At 50.0% G+C, this 20,331-nt stretch overlaps 2 protein-coding genes across 2 annotated transcripts; both read right to left on the minus strand.

Annotated features, from left to right (window-relative positions):
• Positions 1-1,538: 1,538 nt before the first annotated feature.
• Positions 1,539-5,113, minus strand: HOXD4 (homeobox D4). The gene is made up of 2 exons (XM_080667510.1): positions 3,531-5,113; positions 1,539-2,994 (listed from the first exon to the last, which is right to left on the minus strand). Exons 1-2 carry the CDS (start codon positions 3,955-3,957, stop codon positions 2,666-2,668), a joined length of 756 nt encoding a protein of 251 aa, XP_080523636.1. The 5' UTR covers positions 3,958-5,113; the 3' UTR covers positions 1,539-2,665.
• A 310-nt stretch (positions 5,114-5,423) lies between these two features.
• LOC308248212 (uncharacterized protein) lies at positions 5,424-18,936 on the minus strand (the record flags this gene model as incomplete). Its single annotated transcript, XM_080668252.1, has 4 exons — positions 5,424-5,731; positions 7,926-7,951; positions 18,306-18,687; positions 18,893-18,936. 4 exons carry the CDS (start codon positions 18,934-18,936, stop codon positions 5,611-5,613), a joined length of 573 nt encoding a protein of 190 aa, XP_080524378.1. The 3' UTR covers positions 5,424-5,610.
• Positions 18,937-20,331: the final 1,395 nt, after the last annotated feature.

The following is a 20,331-nucleotide window of genomic DNA, read 5'->3' on the forward strand; positions in this document are numbered from 1 at the left end:
TAAGTAATGGGGCTATGTTTGAGGATGAGTTTGGATTTTCTTCATCAAAACTTTCCTCTTGGCTTTCTATTGGGACAGGGGTGAAGGTGTTTAAGTAGTTTTGGCATTTGGCCTAAAGCTGGGTTAAGTAACCTGAACTTTTGGGAAAGGGGGAATCTATAAACTATCTCTATAATATATAGGGGTGGGCAAAAGTAGGTTTACAGTTGTAAGTATGCGAAATAGAATCATTCTTGTATTATTATTTATTAATTATTGTATCACTTATGTATATCACACTGTGAACCTACTTTTGCCCACCCCTGTATAGCAGTTGGTTGTTGTGAAAACATACTTTTACCCCTTCCCAAGGAGAAGTTAAATGTATTCACAGGTCTGGGTTTTAAGAAAGAATCTTAGCAACTTTCCAACTTGTCCAAGGATAACTGCTCTTTTCAAAGGTTACATCCAAAGACCGCTCTCCATGTTAGAAGGGAAAAAAAGAAGAGAAGGGTAGTTAGAGTCCAAAAGGTTAAGGGTTTAGAGGTCAGTCCTCCCGGCTGAAATACAGCTAATCGAATAGAAAATTTGTCCTCTGGATGAACCTGATTCTGTAATTTAGCCCCGAACTTCAGTAAAATACCTTTTCAGCTTCTCAACGTGAGGGTGTCAGAAAAAAAGACATCTTGACTATGTATGAACTCTGTGCTTTTTGTCATAGAAACAATGATGTGAATAATGCAGGAATATCCATCTTTAATATCCCGACGTGCCGATATTCAAGTATTGCCATGTGCAAGTCTGAGAGCCAGGCTCACCCCAAAGAGGAACAAAGAGCTGTCCCCAGGGTCTAATACAAAAGACCAAGGCTTGGAAGATACTTTAGAGAAGTGGAATTTCAGCCTAGGGACTCCAGTGAATACCTGCCCTCAACTCTCAGGAGACACTGAACCAAAGAACATGGCTGCAGAGAAAATCTTTTCTTTCCCCTACACTTAAATGCATTTTTAATTACCACTGAAACCTACTAAAGTGTTCAGAAGCACTGAAAAAAAAAAAATAACCCCAATTCTGAGTCTCTCTTTCAAGCTCACCCTTTATCCCTCCCCGCTTTTTGTCACTTTTTTGATAGCTACAACCTGGGGTTTCTTTTAGGAGCCTGAGGCTTTGGGGTTTAAACTTTCGAAGCCTTTTTTCATTTGAGTATATAAACTCTGGCCATTACCTTTGACTCTTTCCCCTTTACCCTAAGGTTCAACATTTTAGAAAAATGAGCTTTGAACCCTCCCCAGGCAAGGCATAAGAAAAATGACTTAAAAATATCTCTCCTGTTGTTTGTGAGCGATTGTTTTAAACCACTATTCTCAAGGCAAGGAAGAGGGCCTGAAAACTTTTGTACTTTTACAATTTCTGCTTCTAACTAATGGATTGAGAAAAACTTCCTTAAGGTTTGTTTTCAAAATAAAAACTTCAGGGAAAAACCCCAAGACCAACTTTCATGGACTTCTAGATTCAATTAGGGTTTGTTTGTTTTTTGTTTTTTTTCCTTTTTAAAGTAAGACTTCCTCTGCTTCCCACTTTCTTCCCACTGCACACCTCCTTCTCCCACATAGGCCATACACCAGCTCCTATAAAATATTGCTATATGGGCTATTTGGGCATTTGGAATCCAGTTGGAACAGAAAATTCGGTCATTATCAAATGACCCAGAACAGAGGTTTTGTTTTCTTTCCCCAGAAGGAAAATGTTGGACCATTTGTTTCTTTCTTTTTTCCTTTTCCTTTAACAACCTTTAATACTGGTTGTAGCACAGTGCTGAAAAAAGCACATGTGGAAATATATTTTCAAGAATGCAACTCAGAGTGGACTCTTTGCTTCCCTCTAGAAGGGTTAAGGGCCCCTACACACATTTCCGGGGAATGGGGAGGGGGTGGGGTTCAAAATGCCAGTTACAGCCTGAAGTAAGTCCACACATCTCTGATTCTGTTCCCTGAAATTTGGCCCCTTTCACTATCTTAAAGTTTTTGGCATTAAGATGTCAGTTATTTCTGTACCCCATTCCCCAACAAATAAATATTTAAGCAAATATAATCTAAACATAAAATAACCCGTTTCCACTTCCTTCTTAGACTCATTTCTTTGGGCATGGGCCAGTGGGAACAATATATATAATTTCACACTGGAAATTATATAGACAACCCAGAAAGTTCAGAAATCCTGGCACAGCTCTCCTGCTTCCATGGAAAGCACCTAGCACAGGGGTGGCTAACCTGCTGCCTTAACTCCCCCACATTATTAAATCATAGCGATCCCTGGAGAGGTGGGGTGGGGGAGGATGTTCAAATTCACACTGGGGTAAAGCACTCAACCTTCATTTGTAAATTCAAAATCCAACAGCAGAGATTTTCATGAGTTTAATGACTCGCCAAGGTTTTACGTTCTCAGTAGCTCCTGCCATATGATAATATACTTAGAGAGAGAATCCCATCCCCCTCCCACCCCCATACCCGCTCAGGGTAGGGGGCTGCCCTGGGGCAGGATGCTAACCTAGTCCAAGGACGGCCTGCACGTCCCAGGTCCACCCTACAGTACCTTAGAGCCCAGCGAGGTGACAGCAGGCCGGGCCTGCCCCCGCAGCTTCGGCTCAGCCGGGAGCGCAGGGAGGGATGGGCCCAGGGTCCCACTTCTATAAGGTCGTCAGGTCCGTGTGGTGGTCCTTGGCCAACGGCTGCAAATGCTGGCCCGGGGCAGCCGAGGAGGAGCAGGAGGACGAGGAGGACGAGGACCTGCCTTTGGTGTTGGGCAGCTTGTGGTCTTTTTTCCACTTCATCCTCCGGTTCTGGAACCAGATCTTGATCTGGCGCTCAGACAGACACAAGGTGTGAGCGATTTCAATCCGACGGCGCCGGGTCAGATACCTGTTAAAATGAAATTCCTTTTCCAGTTCTAGGACTTGCTGCCGGGTGTAGGCTGTCCGGGACCGCTTGGGCTCCCCGCCGGTGTAGTTGGGGTTCACTGAGAGACAAAACAGACAGCACGGTCAGGTCAGCGCCTGGCCACTAGTTAGGCCCCTGGCCAACGCGCTCACTTCCTGGCGCGCCCCAGGCCCTCCCAGCGCTCCCAGCCGCTCTCCCTCCCTCCTGCCCTCTCTCCCAGCACACACGCTCGCTCCTACAACCTCATCACACCAACCCACTCCCCCACGCTGGCAGGCGGGGATCCCCAACTGTGCTCCCATCTCCCCGGCCCACCGAAAGCTCCGGAATTTCCAAGCATTTTGGAAAGCCCCCATTTCTCTCCACCGTGGAGCCTCTGTTCTGAAAATGGAATCCTCCTCCCCCCCCCATCTCCACCCCCTTTTTTGCCCACAGACATGTAGCCAGCCACATGGTCCCGGCCTGCTCCCTCAGCTATAAAAATTTATGGAGAGCGTAACTGAGGTGCCCACTGAAGCCCCACGCGCCCACACCCACACCCACCCGCACCCCCTACCGGGGCCCAGGCCGCTGGGCTGGGGTGAGGGCTGCGAGGTCGCTGGGCCCGCGCCTTACCAGAATTCACGTGCACCTTCTTCATCCAGGGGTAGACCACAGCCGGCTGCTTGAGTGCCGTCCCTGGGGGCGGCTGCTTGGGGCCGCCCGGCTGGCTGCAGGCCCGGGCGCCTGGCAGGGGCGCGGGCGGGGGCGCAGGGGGCGCCGGGCACGGCTCTCCCGGAGCGCCGTAGTGGCCTGCTGGTTCTTGCGCGTGACCCCTCGTGGGCAGCGCCGAGCCCGGCCCCGGGCCGCCGCCTCCGAAGGTCTGCTCACCGAAGTCGGGCCGCGGATAGAGCCCTGGGGGCTGGAAGTCAGCACCCTGTGCGCCGCCGCCGTAGTAGTCGGCTCCCTGCTCGCCTAGGTAGCCGCCCTGCAAATATTCCTCGCAGGGAGGGAACTTGGGGTCCACATACTTGGAGTTCACCATATACGAACTCATGGCCATTAATTTCAGAAGGTAGAAAATACTAATTTTTCTCGTGTTGTCTTTTTTTCTCCTTCCATAGGGCCCTCCTACTTGCTGTCAACTGAATAAAGTTGGTGGCCATGTGACCAGGCCAGCCAATAGCGAGGGAGCGAGTTTATCACCGGGTTGGTGAGCATCTCATAATTTTCACAAATTTAACTAAATAACATACGTGTAATCAAGTGACTCGCTGTGGCACACTCGAGGGCCCTCAAGAGATGTTAATGTACTTCTAACCCTCAGCACCCTCATTCCCCCGAAAGTAATTTTAGCTTTTGTCTGCCACTGACTTTGCTAACCTCCAGTGCCCTCTCCACTCACCAACCCGCCAGAAAACAGCCCCCCAAAGTGGGCACAGCTCAAAGTGAACTGAATCCGAATATCTGTTGGAGTGTAGGCACGAGAAGGCAGGTGGGTGAGGCAGCGTCAGAGTTGGGCAGAATACCCCAGCAGGCAGAGCTCCCGCCAGCCCAGCCGCGGGAACGGGGACTCTGCCATACAAAGGCTCAGTCCCGGCTTTGTCTTCGTCAGGGTCACCCAAAAGTTACTACAATCTGGCTGGCCTGAATCAATTTAGGCAATGAGTAACCGCCCAGCTTTCTGTGAGTGCCCACGCTGGGGTATTCCTAGCCAAAGCCAGGCCTTGCAGGTATGGCAGGAGGTTCCCACTGCCTCAGCCCGTGAAGCGAGAGGTGTGCCAGGGAGATGGCGAGGGTACCCCACCCAAATGGACCCCAAAAGGACTCTGCACTCCTTCTTTCCAGTTCGCCTCCTTCTCACAGGGCAGTCAAAGGCCAGTGAGCCCCTCACTGGGCACCCTCCAACCTCATGCTCCTCGGGGGCAGAGCTGGGGCTACCTGGCCTCCCACCGCACTCCCCAGTCCTCCAAAACCTAGCCCTTGGGCTCCGAATTCCTGCAACCAATTAGGGGTTTACACAGGAGCCTCTGTATAGAGGTGAGGTGCTTCTTGAAGAAAAGGGTGCTCTGTGTCACCAGGCTCAGTCGATCCTCCGATCATCCTGGAGTCCAACGTAATGAAAGAGAAAGAGGTGGTTGACCCGCCCTGGCTGTTTCTGGCCTCTCCTTCTGACTCAGGCTATTTTGGAGAAAAGTGAAGTTTTTGCATCGACCATATATTCCCCTAGAATCGAATCTGTGACTATGTGGATACCACACAAATTCGGTTCTACAGGGTATATATAGACAACGTTACTACTTTCAAGTTCCACCCAAATTGGGTACCCAGACCGCTGCTAGCCTTGGCCTCTTCTTCGGAGCCACCACCAGCCCGACACAGCCACTGGCATTTTCAAGGATGGTTCAGGTAGCCTGAAGGGCTTGGTGGCAATCTGCAGCAATGAGTTCCCCACCCTTTTACTAGGGCTGGGGTTACCAAGCAGCCAGGGAGCCAGAGCAGTCTTCTTAGGGAAGAAAAAATATTCATCCCAGAAATGGCGGTTTTATTAATCCTCTTTCTCCAAATCCAATATCCCTCCCCCCTTATCAAGTGTTATTTTCCAGAAAGGAGCAAATGCCCTCAGTGGCAGAAGAAAGGCAAGAGGGGACTATCCTCCATCCATTATTTTTTTCTACTGCCGGGGCGAGCCAGGTTGGCTGACAAAGCTAGTTCCTCAAGGAGTCGTGCATTTACCTTCGTGGGCCCGGCTGGCCTCTCTGTCCTGCTGTTGCTGCAGACCCCCGAGGCAGGCGCTGCTTGCAGGCACCAAGCTGCCCTGGGCTGGGGCCAATGCACTAATGGTGAAGGGCAGGGTGAGGGGTCATTCAAAATCATTTACAAACATATCACCAAGTTTCATTATTTTTGCTTTGCCGACAGCAGCACAGAGGAGTACAAAAGTTCACGAATTGCGTGCCTGCCCCAGCGTTTCAGCACTGTCTGGGGCTCACCGCTCCATTCAGGGCACCAAGAGCACAGACGCGCCCAGGGCCCAGAGGAATTTCAGGGGCAGAGGGATGCTCAGGCTTGAGTGGGGCTTTGGGATCCCTGACTGTAGGGCAGAGGCATTAAAATGTTTTTTGGTTGTTTTGTTTTTCCACTCATGTTTCAGAAACTTGCTTTGGCCTGGTGGGGCGGAGCAGGGAGACTCCCCTCTGCCCCCCAGCCTGGCAAAATTGGCTGCCTGTTTCCACAATGCACTCTGCACACTCCCCCCACCCCAATCCGTTGGTTCCAGTGCTTTAGCGATTTTGTAGGGATTTCCTGGTGCCAGTTCTAATAAGAGCTCTGAGGCTGCCCCAAGCCTACTTCCCTTGTCCCAGAGAGGTTCCCCCCAACTACCCCTAATGCCAAATGCTCCCCCATACTCCTCATCTTGGGGACACTGGATCTAGGCTTTATCCAGGCAAATTGGGGGAGCCTGCTGGGTCGGGTGGGGAAACAGTGAGGGTACACATTTTCATATTTGTTAGACGCTGTGACCTGCATTTCACCTTATTGCTCGACTTGTTCAGACAGGTCAAAGCCAATGAGTTATTGATGAACAAAAGCGTTAAATATTCACCTCCCGCACAACTGCTCATACAAATGCTTTGATCTCCGGTTTTTGTGCTGTGTTTCGCTACAGGGTGCCAAATGTGGGTTTTCAAGCGAGGACATCAGCAGAGATAAGCACCCAAGAGCCAGGGCAACGGCAGAAAGGGGGCAAGACAAGAGGGTCCTGAGGATGCCAGACTTTCCAGCCTGGAGCCAGAGCCATTTCACTCGAACCAGCGTGGTCTGTACAGGGAAACTATGCACTGGGTGAAATCTCCACGTCTCCAGTTAGTGTAACCCCCAGGGAGCTGACTAGGCTCCTGAGCCTGTAGGGCAAAGAAACCTGGCCCAGAGTCAAGTCCCAGCTTCTCGGACCCTGGAGAGAGGGTGCTCATCAGAGAGGGAGGGTGCCTGGTTCCTATAGCCCTCGAATATTCCATCTCTCATTAAAATAAAACCATCTCCGTTTTGCAGAGAGGGAGGGGGCCACTTTTTCCCTTGACTCTTGAACCGCTACCTTGATCCTGGAACCACTACCTTGATCTTAATGAGGCAGTCTTCCTCAAACTTCAGGGGCCTCCTCGGATAGGTACCTTTTTTCTGTGGCATATGCAACTCAGAAAGATCCAACTTCTGAGCCCAGGACCCCCAAAATCTATGCCCCCACCTCACCCCTCCCAATCACCCCCCTCCCCATTTTCCTGCAACAACCAGCAGCTTTTGGCGCAAGAATTTTCCAATTGCAGCTACAGAAAATCGGAGGTGGATGAGAAGGGCATATTCCTCCCTCCTTACTCAGCCAGTGGTCCCCAACCCAGACCCCAAACTGCTGAGGCTGGGGCCGGGGGAGGGCTGAGGAGGGACTTCCATCTAAAGCTCAGAATCCGCAGCCCTTCCCGGAAGCTTGCCCACTCAACACAGCCGAAGAGTGGGTTTTTGTTTGTTTGCTTTTTCCTCTCTGTTTCTTTCTTCTTTTTATAAAAAGCAGGGACCAGGTTAAGCTGGGCTGGGCTGCTGAGGCAGATCGCGTTGCCTTGGTATTTGGCAGGTTGGTTCTAGCAGAAGGCGATGCTAGCGGCAACTTAATAGGGCGGGCTGCTAATTAGCTGCAAGCTCTGAACAGAACAGAAGCGTACTCCACGCCGGAGTTGCACCTGTGCGAGCTGGGAAGCCCCGGGAAGGCCGGAAGGTCCAGGGAGGCCCAAGAAGATGTGGGTGAAAGCCCGCGTGGCACGTTCCCTTGGTTAGGTAACTGTGAACCAGGCCCCAAAAATCTTTCCAGGAGCTCAACTGAGAGCCTCCACCTCCAAAGCGAGCTCCCCTCCCATCGGCAGGCCAAGGGAGGCAGGGCCGTTCCTCCACCCGCCCACTCCCCTGGCGCGGCCCTTGCCCACCACCTCCCCAGCTAGCAACACCGCCTCTGCGATTCGGAAAAAACGGGAAGGTACTTACAGCGGCGGTCTCTCCTGGTCCCGAACCTGTTGCAGTGAAAACGGGGGGTCACTTAAATTCCACAGGATAATAAAGCAGACATAGATGATACACAGAAAAATGACAAGGCCCAGACACCCCACCAATACCCAGACCTCCCCGCTTCGGGTGCCCGCCCCCAGGAACTGCGCCAAGTTCTCCGCGGAGCGGAGACCGCAGTCCTCAAGGGCAGATCCACGGAGTAGGAGAGTATGGCCCACATCACCTCCCCCCTCCATGCACCCTTGGGCAAAACCTTACTGGTTGTTTGGCCTGACTCAGGCTGCTTGTAACAAGGTTTCCCCGGTGGGAACACGGGAAGCGAGGAGAAAATGGGCCTTTGTGTGTTTCCTTATGCAGAATAGGCCGGGTGGGCGCAGGTCCACTGGGGAGGGGGCAGTCGCTGCATCTGTCCCCAGCTTCCAGTCTATCTGGTGCTGAGAGCAATTCAGCCCCCTATTCCAGTTTCAGACTGGTTCTCAAACTCCCAAACTAGTACCCCCCAAACTAGTAGCCCCAAAACCTGTCTTCTCCTTCCCAAAGAAGGACCAGGCAATACTGGGACTTGCCTTCCCACTTACGCTCCAATTCAAAACAAAGAGCAATTTCCAAGGGAGATGAAGACCCAAATGATAACCCAGGAGGAGGAAAATCAATGGGTTTCAAAGTAAATGGCAACGCTTTAGATTGTTATCCAGCTCTGTGGATGTGGCATCGTTTTGTCAGCATTGCTGCTGGAGAAACCACAACGCAATCTTACAAAGCAGTGGTCCTCACAGAGACTGGTGTCCAGCTTTAAGTTTTCAGTCTCCTTGAGTCCTATTCTAGGCTGGCAATCTTCTCTGAGAAATCTGAGAGTCAAAGCCATCTCCATCCTCATCCTTTCCACCTAGACTACCACTGTCTTATTTCACTTCTAAAACAGATGCTCCATATAGAGAAGAGAGAGACATTAAGACCCTCTTGTGAAGTGGGAACTCTCAATTCCCAACTTTCTGTGTCCAGAGGGAGGGGAGAAAACAGGGATTACCCTTCTATTTGTTATTTTAGGTTTGGCTAAAATGAGAAATTACTTTAATGGGACTTCTTCCCACCCCAGGTGGAAAAGAGAGGCAGAGAAACCCCCCACCCCTGGAGCTGTTCTGGAAAAAGTAGTAAATGACTTACTGGTTCTCTCTCCTAGTGGGCAGGGTAGCTGAGAGTAGAACGGCCTCCTGAGCCCGCGCTAGCTGGAGCCTCTCACTTTCCTATCGCTGCTCCAGGAACCAAGCATCTGCACTTGTATGCTCTTAACCTAATTTATGGTGGGAATTATATTTTGGCTTGTCAACTCTCGAGCCATAAAACAAAGTTTATTGGAATCACGTGCTCGTAAATAGCCATTCAGGTCCCATCTCTGCAGAACCATAAATAACCTTTGGCTTTAAACTTTTATTCACTAAATAAAGGTTCACTGCAACTGTTCCCTCACATTTAAATAGTTCCAAATATCCAGAATGCAAGGGGGTCAGATTCATATCAATGCCCCAGGCTTTTCAAATAGCATCTTTTCAGAGAAGCCCGTTTAAGTTGGGAGATAGTACTATTTGGAAAAGGCTGGTGGTGGGCATGTCTTACGATTCTTTGGCTGCATTCGCTGTGAGTACCTTCAACTCCTTTGTTTCAATCATTTTCTAGCTCTAGATATGGTAAATAAATAAAGAGGAAAGTCAACGGCCACTTTTTAACTTGCTTATACCAGAAATTATTCGACATTTTGTTCAAGCTTCAATAGTGAAAAGGGTGTTTTGGAGAAGTTGGGTGGGCTTGTGGGTGGGTGGCAGTTGGAGTTAACACTTGGCTCTGTATTGTTGTGGATGGGCTCAGCAAAGTCTAAGGTAGCCACATGCCTAGAAGTTTCTATAATTTGCTTAGATCTGAAAGGAAAGCCTTTGCAAGTGACCAAACTGCTTAAAACAGCAAGACTTGGGGTTTGGTAAAGTGCGAAAGTAGAGAATAGCTCCGTCGGAATCTTTGGCAACTGAAGCTCTAAAGAAGGTTATAAAACAATAAAACAGCCCTGGTGTGAAGGGGAAAGGGTGTGAGGAAGCAAATGAGGCTCTCAAGGAACCCAAGCCCAGGAAGTCAGATGTCCCCACTCCCCTAGTGCCCCAATCACAGGGCTCAGTCCGGGGCCCAAACCTGGATGGGTCCTCTCCCCCGATCAGAGAGAGAGCCTAAGAGAGCTGGGGGAGCATGCCTTCCTGCTGAGAAAGCCAAGAAAAGGAGCTTGGGCCTGAGGGCTGCTCTACTGGAGAGTGTGACATTCTATGCTTGTGGGAGGTGGGGTGGGAAAGATGCCCCCAGCTCCCACCAACAGAAGTAAATACAAAGAACTGATCCCCAGCATCCTTCCATAGCCTGCCAGAGTGCCCCCAAACAGTATAAAAACATGTGTGATTTTTACAATTCTGATGAAAAGAATGGATGTTCTGTGTAGATTTGTAGAGCACATACACATATATAATTTCTCAGTCAAATTCAGTTGCAAAAGTTCTCATCAGCAAGTCCCATCAAGTGCATAAAAGAGATCCCTCTCTACAAAGATCACTTTGCATTCTAATTTCCACCCATTCTCCATGCATTTCAAAACCATTTCCTGATTTGACTTTCATTAGCTAGAAAGCAGGGGGTGGGGCTGTTAGCCTAGACTGTATAGCACCCACTTCTCCTCCCCCCACCATTAATTACTTAGGAGGATCTTTTCCTTTACATTTGGTAGTAACTGTTTTTAAAATGAGTAAAGATCAACCTCTTTAAAAATGGTTTCTGATTCTGTTAGTACTGAGCAGCTTCAAACTTAGTCCCTGTTAAACCACTGTAAAAAAATAATCAAAGTTGGAAGGGACAGGAAAGCTTCTTTATTTTTCCTTAAGTTAATAAAACAAAATTAATCAAAGAATGTATGACTTTCTAGGCAATTGTGATGAACTTTTTATAGGGGTGGGAGGTGGTATTTGAAACAATGCCTGGCTAGTTGCAGTTTAGTAGTTTTTTTTTTTTTTTTTTTTTTTACTATATGATGATGAAAGATGGTGATTGGGACTTGCTTGCAATCTTCACTGTGGCATACAGAAGATGAATAAAATTAAACAGCCTGCTCTGTATATTCATATAACAACAGGAAAGTAGCTAACTATGCATAGGGGGAGTGAAGAGAGGAAGACAGTGAAGCAGACACCTTCGATTACTTTTCTAATCTTAGAAGAGCCAGAAAACATGATTAAGGAGGAAGTGTCCACCTTCCTACAATATTCCTTTGCCCTCCCCTCCCCCAGCCCCCAATGTTCTGGGCTTCTGCAGATGAATGAGAGAGTGGGGATGAGGAAGAGCAATCTCCATCTAGTAAGAACTTTGAGCACCAGGAGGGGACAGCAGACTAGCTTGGGCTAATTTGTTGGGGTTTGCCCAAGGACATTCAATGGTGGTGATAGTGATAATGAAAGAGAAGGTAGGGGAGGAAAACTTGAAGCTTTTGTAAAAACCTGTAAGGAATTGTTTCTGGGCAAAGTGAGACTGTAGACACTGTCCTTCCCCATTTGGCTGTAAAGATCCAGTTCTGAATTCCTCCCAGAGAACTCCCAGAAGGTAGTCCCTGTAGGGCTCCTCCCAACCTAGAAGCCAGAACAGCTCCCAGGAAGGAGGATGCACCAGCTACACTCCAAATGTAATAAGGTCTGCCTTCTGCCCACCCTAAGGGCCCCTCCTATGTGGCCCCAGGAAAGAGTATTCTGATCTAGACTTTTAAGAGGTTTCTTGCCCAGAGGTGATATTAAGCTCTCCCCTTAAACTAAACATCTGCACAAGCAGAATACGTGTGGGTTGAGACTTTGGATGAACTCTCTGGGCCAGGGACAGAAGGAGAAAGGCCTGGCCCTTAGGGACACATGCTGGGGGTGGAGCCAAAGAAGGGCTGATTGGAGAGTCCCAAGCAGGAGAGAAATATGATTCCATATTCTTGGCACTGTGCTCTATCACTGAAAGAGGAATGTACTCTTGCCACCCTACTCTTACCCCCTACAATGGAATTCATGCATTGGAGCTTTGCCTTGGCGTTCTCTGGGAAGAAAGGTGACTGCAGAAGAAAACTTCAATAGTGAGAGATGAGATCCAAAAGAATGGGCCCTGGGGCAGGATATCTGACAATGGGGTCAGAGGCTGAAAAAGGCTCCAGTGGTCCCAAGAAGGGCAGGGCCTGGGTTGGCCATCTAAGTCCTTTGAGAACCAAAAATGGAGATTATATGGCACAGAAGTTGGGATGGCTGGAGGGCTAAAGTGCTGCCCTATGCCATGGACGAAACTCTACCTGACATGGTTGATAACAGGGGAGATTGTGTGTTTTAAGAAAAAATAGGACCCAGGTGGACTCCTGGTCAAACCAAGAGAAGCATCATAGCCAAGGATTGGGGAGGCCCTCACACAGGAAAAGTCTATAGGCAGAAATCATGAAAGCCAGGGCTAAGGGGTGGAAACTGAATGCAGTGTGTGTGTGTGTGTGTGTGTGTGTGTGTGTTGTAGCCTGAGGAAGTATTTACATAACTATTTTTAAAAGATAGAAGGAATCTCAAAAATTTGGAAGGGCTGGAGGAGATTTTTGAGGATAAGGCCTCTTAAAGACTTACCTCGGCACCACTATGGCCCAAGTTGGGAGCTATGGCTCAGCTATAGTCCTAGAGCCCAGGTCTTGGAACACAAGTAGATTAAGGAGGAGTGGGACACTCCTGGCCTCCCCTGCTGTTGCCCACTGGCCTTTTGCTTTTTCACCCTACCCAAGATTATAAGAGACTGAAAAGAGAGTATTTGCCCTAAGGCTGTAAAAGAGGGTTCTTGCCTTGATAGGTGTGACTGATAGGTGGTGGTAGAAAAGGGTGACTTCAGGAGCTGGAGAGTGGGACCTGCTCTCTGGAAAGGCCTGAAGCCCTCTGTCTGAGTTGAAGATGTGTCTATGTGGTTTTGAGGCTTCCCCCCATCTGGCATCTCCCCACAGAGGAACTAGGGGTACTTTCTTCCTGGGTGTGGCCCTGAAGTATACCTGTAGACAGATGCTAGACACTGAGACCCAAGAGAGCAGGGCCTGTGAGGCCCACTACAACAATAGTAAGAGTCCCAGAACTATGTGTTCCTGGGTCTACCACTTCCTGTGATCGAGCCTAGCCCTGTCTTCTCCTCTGTAGAATTCAAGGATTGGTGAGTGAATCAAGTCTCTTTCAGCTCTAAAAGTCTAGGCCTGGATTGCTTAGCAGAAAAGAGGAAGTGATGATAAGGAACACATATTGAATGCTTGTTATGTGCTAAAACACTGTTTTAAGTACTTAACCAGTGAGTTAATGTATGTAAAGTAGTTGGAATAGTGTTTAACACATAGTAGTGACATGTAAGTAAAAATCCTTGTAACAGGTTCTGTCATTATCCCTACTTTTCAAATGAGGAAATAGGTCCCACTTTCCTAAAGCCGCACAGCAGGTAAGCGGTAAAGATCTGAACCATAGCAGTCTGAACCTACTCACTTCTTTGAAATCTCCAAGTTAGCAAAGGATCAATGTCCCTTTCCGTAAATGTGAGCGATTATTCAACCTATGGGATAGTGACATTAGAAAACCCAATTAGGGAGTGAGCACCAAGAACTATGGGGATATCTGAGTGGTAAAGGGAATTTGACCCCTGGAGACATAATAACCATAAAAGAAGCAGGAGAACCCTTGATCAAGTGGCTCTCAGACATTAAGTGCATCTTAATTGCCCTGGGGGAAGAGTGTTTACAAAATGCAGGGCCCAGATAATACGATTTAATAAGAAATCTGGTGTGAGACCCAGGGACTTGTATTATAAACAAGATTTGAATGCAGGCCTTCATTAAGAACATTGCCCTAAAATGGGAAAAAGAGGGTGAAAACTGCATTGCCAGGAGACAATGGGGTTGGATTAGAGCCCGTTTTTAAAGTTGGGAGCCACCCCTGGTGCAAGAAACACCTTGTGGAACCCACCAAAGGCCTGAAATGGGAGCAATGGTGAAAGAAGGGCATCTGGTGTAGAAAAGGGTAGAGATAGGTATCTGCATAATTCTCCAGCCAAAAAGTCAGTAAATTTTGCCCTGGCTCTCAAAGGGAGACCCCGGGGAATCCCAGGACACAGGCCTTGCTCTCTAGGACTAGGTGAGCCAGGGCAAGGCTCCTCAGCCTGCAGGAGGCACGGCGCTGTGCTTTTCAAGGCTGCCCATTCTGGGTACCAGGGATCGTGGAAGGGTAAAGTGTTAAAGCACAGGAGCCCAGCCAGCATGAGGGAGCTCCTTGGGACCCCGTGGATGGGGCGCGGCTTGCAGAGCCCAAATTTCTTTCCTGCTCTCAAGAGCCAAGCGCGTGAAAATCACGCCCCCTCCAGGAAGGCCAAGAAAGTGAGGTAACCTGCCTGCCACCCCGGAACCGGCCTTCAGGCGCCCGGGCCTAGAGGCAATCTCAGCTTGCCGGTTCTGAGAAGCCTCTCCCTGGGAGTGGGTGCAGTGTCCCCGACCCGCCTCGGAGGTAGAAAGCACTTTGAGAGCCCAGGTGGAGAGCGGGTACAAGGAGGCGCGGGATCACGTGTCTTCCCTTCCCCACCTTCCCCGGCCCTCTCCCGCCGGGGCCACTCCGGCACTGCCGCAGCCGCGAGACGCTTGTCCTAGAGCGCCTCCTCCTGGACAAGGCGCCAGACTACTGAGCAGGGGCACTGCACGGCCCGGATACTCCAGGCCGGAGCTTCTTCGAGTGCGCGGAGGTCTCCCCGCGCTGTGAGCTCGTTCTGCGGTATCTCCCGCGGCAGCCAAAGGAGTTCCAGAGTCTTTGAGACTGCCTCCTACTGCACCCTCTCCAGCGCTGACAACAGACTCGCGGCCCAGGAGCATGCATCCCCATTAATGAGGCAAGCCCAGGCCGAAAACCCTCCCGTTTTCCCGTTTATTTATTTACTTATTTGACCGCTTTCTGCCGAGCCGCTGGCCCCCGCAGAGCCCTCGAATGTGTTGCGCTGGCGTAACAAGATCCGGGGAACGGTCTGGCTGAGGGATTGGCCTGAAGTTTGGTGGTTTGAACAGGCGCCAAAAGGAAAGGCTTTTTCCCAAAGCAAAAGCATCAGGTTGAAAAAAATCTATACACTTCCCTGAGGATCATATATATATAATCCTCTTTTAATGTGTGTGTGTGTGTGTGTGTGTGTGTGTGTGTGTGTGTGTGTGTGTTTTAACACCTTGAAAGAAGATTTGGTTTCCGTTTGGCCACTAGCTCTTATTTGCAGACTGTTCTTAAGTACTGATTTAAATTGCGGTGGGTGGTGAGTCAAGATGTTTGAAAATAACGTAGTCAAGGGCAAGATGTTCAGCTATATTTAGACTGAAGGCTGGAATAAAGCAAAGATGAGTAGCGAATCCTGAGGGAGGGAGGAGTGGAGAGATCCGGTTCTGTTTTCCTGTTCTGAGTCCACTCCCCCCTCCCCCCTCTGTGCTTTGCTGGTTGGATCCCCGGGCTGGGCTATTTCAGTGCACATGCGCCAGGCGCTGGTCGAGCGTGCGTGGCAGGCTCCTTGGCGCTGTGCGGGCGGTGTGCGGGTGTGCGGCACCGTGCACTGCTTCAGCGCCTAACTGCTGGGGTGCTTAGCCTCCCTACATCAGGCAGGAAACATACTTTTCTTTTTCAGGAAAACCTGCATGAAAAGTGCCAACCGTGCTTCCTGATTTGCAAGTCCTGTTCTGCCCACCCAGCACACTCGCCATGCTGCCAGTGAACACTTTCGAGGTTGTGTCACGAGGACCAGCAATTTCACATCTAGTGCAGGGGTATCTCCTGAGTGTTCACCAAGGCAGGGGGAAAACCACCCTCCGTTCACAGACCACAACTTCTCCTTCCTTGTGCCCAACGACCAAGCCTAAGGGACCAGAATGTTCCTAGAAAGAGGGTATCTATTCACACCAATTCCGGAAAAGTGGCCCTAAAGTGGACTTACATCGGAATTCCGAGTTCTTGGTGGCTTCTCCCCAGCTTCCGGTGGCCCCGAGTGCCCTGCCCCGCGGCCGCACTGCGGCAAGGCCGTAAATACCTCTAACAGCTGCCTGCCAGCCCAGAGTGAAATACTGTCTTTGTTCCGATTTCCCCTGCTTCTCGAGCTCAGAAAACAAAATTCTGGGGAAATATATTTATTTGGAAGAGCATCTGACAGGAAAACACGTTTGGTTTTCAGCCCTGGTGCTTGGCCACATTTATAATCGCATAATAGCGAGCTCTGCTGTTTTCCCTGGTCCTCCAGGAGAGCGCAAGCCTGACCCAGGCCCAGGCGTGCCACGGGCTCCGTCATGGGTAAGCGGATAGAGGTAGAGGTTCGGCCAAGGACCCTGCGAGTTACACTCCCCCAGCTTGTGAGCTCTGAGAGGTCAAGTGCTTTTCCTTTCGTTTAATTTTTTTTATTGGGTTAACAGGGACAATGGAGGGATTTCCGGCAGTGGCAAAAGCATTAACTAGTCTCCTCTTGGACTAAGTGGCCTGAGTTTAAATGTGATTTGTGATTATTTATTCCCTTAGATGCAATTGGCCGTGTAGTTCCATAAGTTCTTAATGTACCTGGGCTTACAAAGAGCCCTCCAGTCCTCCATATCTAGCTGCCCATGACATCACCCTCTGCTGCATGATTGGACCTGCAGCCCGCCCAGGTTCCTAGTCACTTGGGCTCGCTCAACCACCAAACCCCAAGAAAAGCGACTGCAGCTCTGAAGCCAGGGCTTGGGCGTCATGGACTCAGCTCCTCCCCACCCGCACCGCTGTGGCAAAGCCACCTAGGGGCTCCTTAGGCTCCGGAGCTGCCAGGGGAGGGCCTACGAGTCCCTGAGCAGGGCCCTGATTTTCAATATGTCATGCGTTTTACCAATATGAAAGATTCATCTCAAGAGCCATTGTACCATACTAGAGAAATACAGTAGTTGCAAAACACGGATATTCCAAATTTTAAAATCACTCGGAGTTTCTTCTTTGTGAGTGTTCATAGTTACTGATCCATGACAATTCCGCAGACATCAACTGGCCACAAATCGTGGCCCTCCATTTTGAAACTAGTGTGATTCCATTGTTAATTACTAAAAATAACCTTTCTACAAAGATGTCATTTATTTTTAGAAATGCTTTTACGGCCAACACGGTTACACTGGAATATTTGGGGAAACATTAAGTCAGATTTTGCCTCTGGGTGCTTAGAAGATCACACTCCGCCATGCGCAGGTCCACGCCATGCGCAATGCGGCAGATTGTCCCAAGGTTTTAGTATTTCACAAGGTGTCCATGGGTAAAGAGGCAATAGGATCTGAGAACTACATTCTCAAGTACCGTTCAAAATTGGTAAGAGAAAATAGCATTCTTTTTTTTCTGCAAAGATTTTCTTTTGACTCATAATGTTTCAGTTCAATAATTTTGAAGAGGGGAAATGTTGCTATAGAATATTGATTTTTAGGCAACCCCACCCCCACCCCAAAACACCACAACACGACAGTACATCTAGAGAGCAAAATATGTACCCTTTTCTACCCTGGCAAATAAGAAACACACGCGATGTTTGAACATACACATGCTTCGCATTTCTGAAATGTCTGATTGGTTTTCTATCCAAGCCCTGCACCAGATTTCCTGATACTACAACCTCCCCCAAATGCATCCATTTTGTGACATGAAATAATCCAAATTCACCTTTCAAATTATTAGCTGTGGGAAGAACCTTTCTTGAGTTGTTACAAGAGTTCACTAAGAACTATAGTTGAAAATATTTAAAATTCCATCTCATACACAAGGCCCAATAGACCATAAACCCAGAAATTCGTCAGCATCACCTACCAAAAACCTAGATGAACAACAAAGCACATCTTAGATACACAGAATGCAACCCACTCCCCAACCCAAGCCACAAACCTCAAAAAACACCTGTTTGCCTCCCAGGTGCCTCTGACCCCAGACAAACCGCAGAACGCTATCCTACAGAGTGCTTTAGGGCCCCCAGCGAAGCTGCGATGTCCAGGAACGGTCTGCACGCTCTCCCCAGGGTGGGGATTGAGGAGCTCTGGATCCAGGCAGTGGGATCCAGTCTGCCACTATCCACCTCCACCGAGGAAATGGGGCTTCCCCTCCACTTCTGAGCTCAGCAGGACCCCACCCGCGGCTCAAAGACAAGTGATTTGGGAGCAGGGGGCGCAGACCGCCAACCCCAGGTCCTTGGGCGGTGTAGGGGGTTGGGCCGGGTTCACCGAGCTGCCCCAGGCTCTGGGCGCCTCAAACTTCCTTCTCGGGGCAGTGCTCGGGCGTGAGGAGCTGTGACTCTTACCCGGAGGCTGCGAGCTGGAGGCGGGGGTCGGCCGGGGAGGCTGCTGTAATCCATTAGGCGCTGCCGGGCTCCGCGCTCTCTGTGCGTCATGGACCTGCTGGTCTGAGAAGGAGCCTGGTCGGAACGGCGGCGCTGCGGCCCCCCGGAGCCGGCCGGGGACTCCAGGCGGGCGCTGTCGGCGCCGGTGGCGGGCGTTTCGGCGCCTGGGGCTCCTTCCGGGCTCTTCAACCCGCCGGGCTCCCCACGAGCACGCCGGGCTCCCCGCCGGCTCCGGAGGCCGCTGCGGCGGCCCAAGCCAGCGGCGGTGGGGCCAAGTCGGGCATCGGGTGGGAGCCGAGGCCCGCGGAGCCCGCACTCCCGCAGCCGCGACTGGAGCCCACCTCTGCAGAGACAAAGGTTACGAAAAGAGGGGGTGAGGCTCAGGAAGGCAGAATGCAGGGGGGAAATTCGCCTGGGAAATCAGGAAAAAGGCCGTGAAGGCGAGCGGCGCCTGCACATGACCAGCCGCAGCCAATGACGACCGCAAATAGGTCATAAAAAGGTCTATTACCAAGTTGTAAATTTTCTTCAAACAAAAAGGAATTTACTGCAATTCCTTGCGGATTTTGCACGTACAGCTCACAAGCGCCATGTTTTTTCCTCTCTTTTTCTCTTCTCTCTCCTCTCTCTCTTCCTCTCCTTCACTTTCTCTCTCCCTCCCCTCTACTTTCTCTCTTCCTTCCCCCACCTTCTCTCACCCCCTCTCCCTCATTCCGTCCTTCCTGGCCTCCCTTCTCTCTTCCCTGTCTTCCTTCTCCCTTCCTTGTCTGTAATTCTTCCTCTCTGTCCATTTCCTCTGCTCTCTCTCTGCTTCTTTTGCCTACATGGTTCCTGACTCCCTCACCTTTTCTAGGAAATATTTTTTTCGTTTTGGTTTGCCTCTAAACATCTGCTCAATTTGGCGCTGTGTTCGAGGGGGAAGGTGTGCAGTGTACAGACAGCCCAGGCACTTGGTAATCCTGGCAGTCACCTCCCTCCAACGCTCCTCTTACCCTTGGGGGGGGGGGGTGCACTCAGCTTCTCTTCCCCTCCCTTCACAAAAGGCCCGCTCCGGAAGGCAGCCAAGCACTTTCGGGGTTTGCCCCTCTCATCTCCTGGCAAGCCAGCGCCAGTGATCTTGCGCAGAAAACCTGAAGGCCAAGAAATCGCACTCTCCTCCCTCACCCCCCTCCAACATAAATTGGGGTCTATCCTATTCCTTGGGGTTTCTGTGGTAGGAAAGTCATCAACCAGCTCAAAGACTGGAAATGGTTTTAGATACCTGTCAACTCCAAAATAATAGTTTGAGCTCCCAATGCCTGACCTTTATCTCAGCAGAAACATCCTCCTGGTCAGTTCTGGGTTACAGGAGAACCAATCTTTCTGGATCCCCTCAGAAGCCTCTTCCTTGAAGCCTCCACTAAGTGCAGTTCTAATTTCTATGGAATTTAATTCTAGTTCCTCTCCTCTTCCCTTGCCCCCTCCCCCAATGTTTGTCCATTGAAAAGCCTGCTCAATATATTATCAAGGAGGAGAGCAGCCTCATTTATTCAGGAAAAGAGCGACTCCCAGTTTCAGCGGGGGGGGGGGGGGGAGTAATTTTCATTCAAAGGCAGGAATCACATTCCTTTTGCACTTCTGATAGGAGCTGCTCCAGTGAACCTCAGCTGGAAGTAAATGTCCTTGGCCAGTTGTAGCATTCTCCCCATCTTTAATGCATGGGCATGGCCATCCGGGCTTCAGAACCTGCCTGGAAGAGGTAACTCCTTCCTCTCTTCCTTTCAAGGACACTGTCTTTGGGCTTCTGGTAATATGTCTGTAAATATTTGCATTGGATGATTGTGTAAGTTCTCTGCTATTAACGTCTCCACACACAGTAAGTACCTAAGTGGATGTGCTCCTAAGCAGGAGAGCACAGCACCCTCTGGAGCAGGCCATTTGTATTTCTTGAAAAAGTTCCGATGACCTTGGATGTTTCTGATTAAAGGTCTTATGTTGCCATCTGTCA

The sequence above is a fragment of the Plecotus auritus genome (genome assembly GCF_963455305.1).
Source record: "Plecotus auritus genome assembly, chromosome: 5".
NCBI lineage: Eukaryota > Metazoa > Chordata > Mammalia > Chiroptera > Vespertilionidae > Plecotus > Plecotus auritus.

Coding starts and splice junctions, on each gene's coding strand:
- HOXD4 (XM_080667510.1), bottom strand. CDS start 3,957: ATGGCCATGAGTTCGTATATGGTGAACTCCAAGTATGTGGACCCCAAG. Junction 2,995..3,530: donor GAAGGTGCACGTGAATTCTG/GTAAGGCGCGGG, acceptor TTTGTCTCTCAG/TGAACCCCAACTACACCGGC.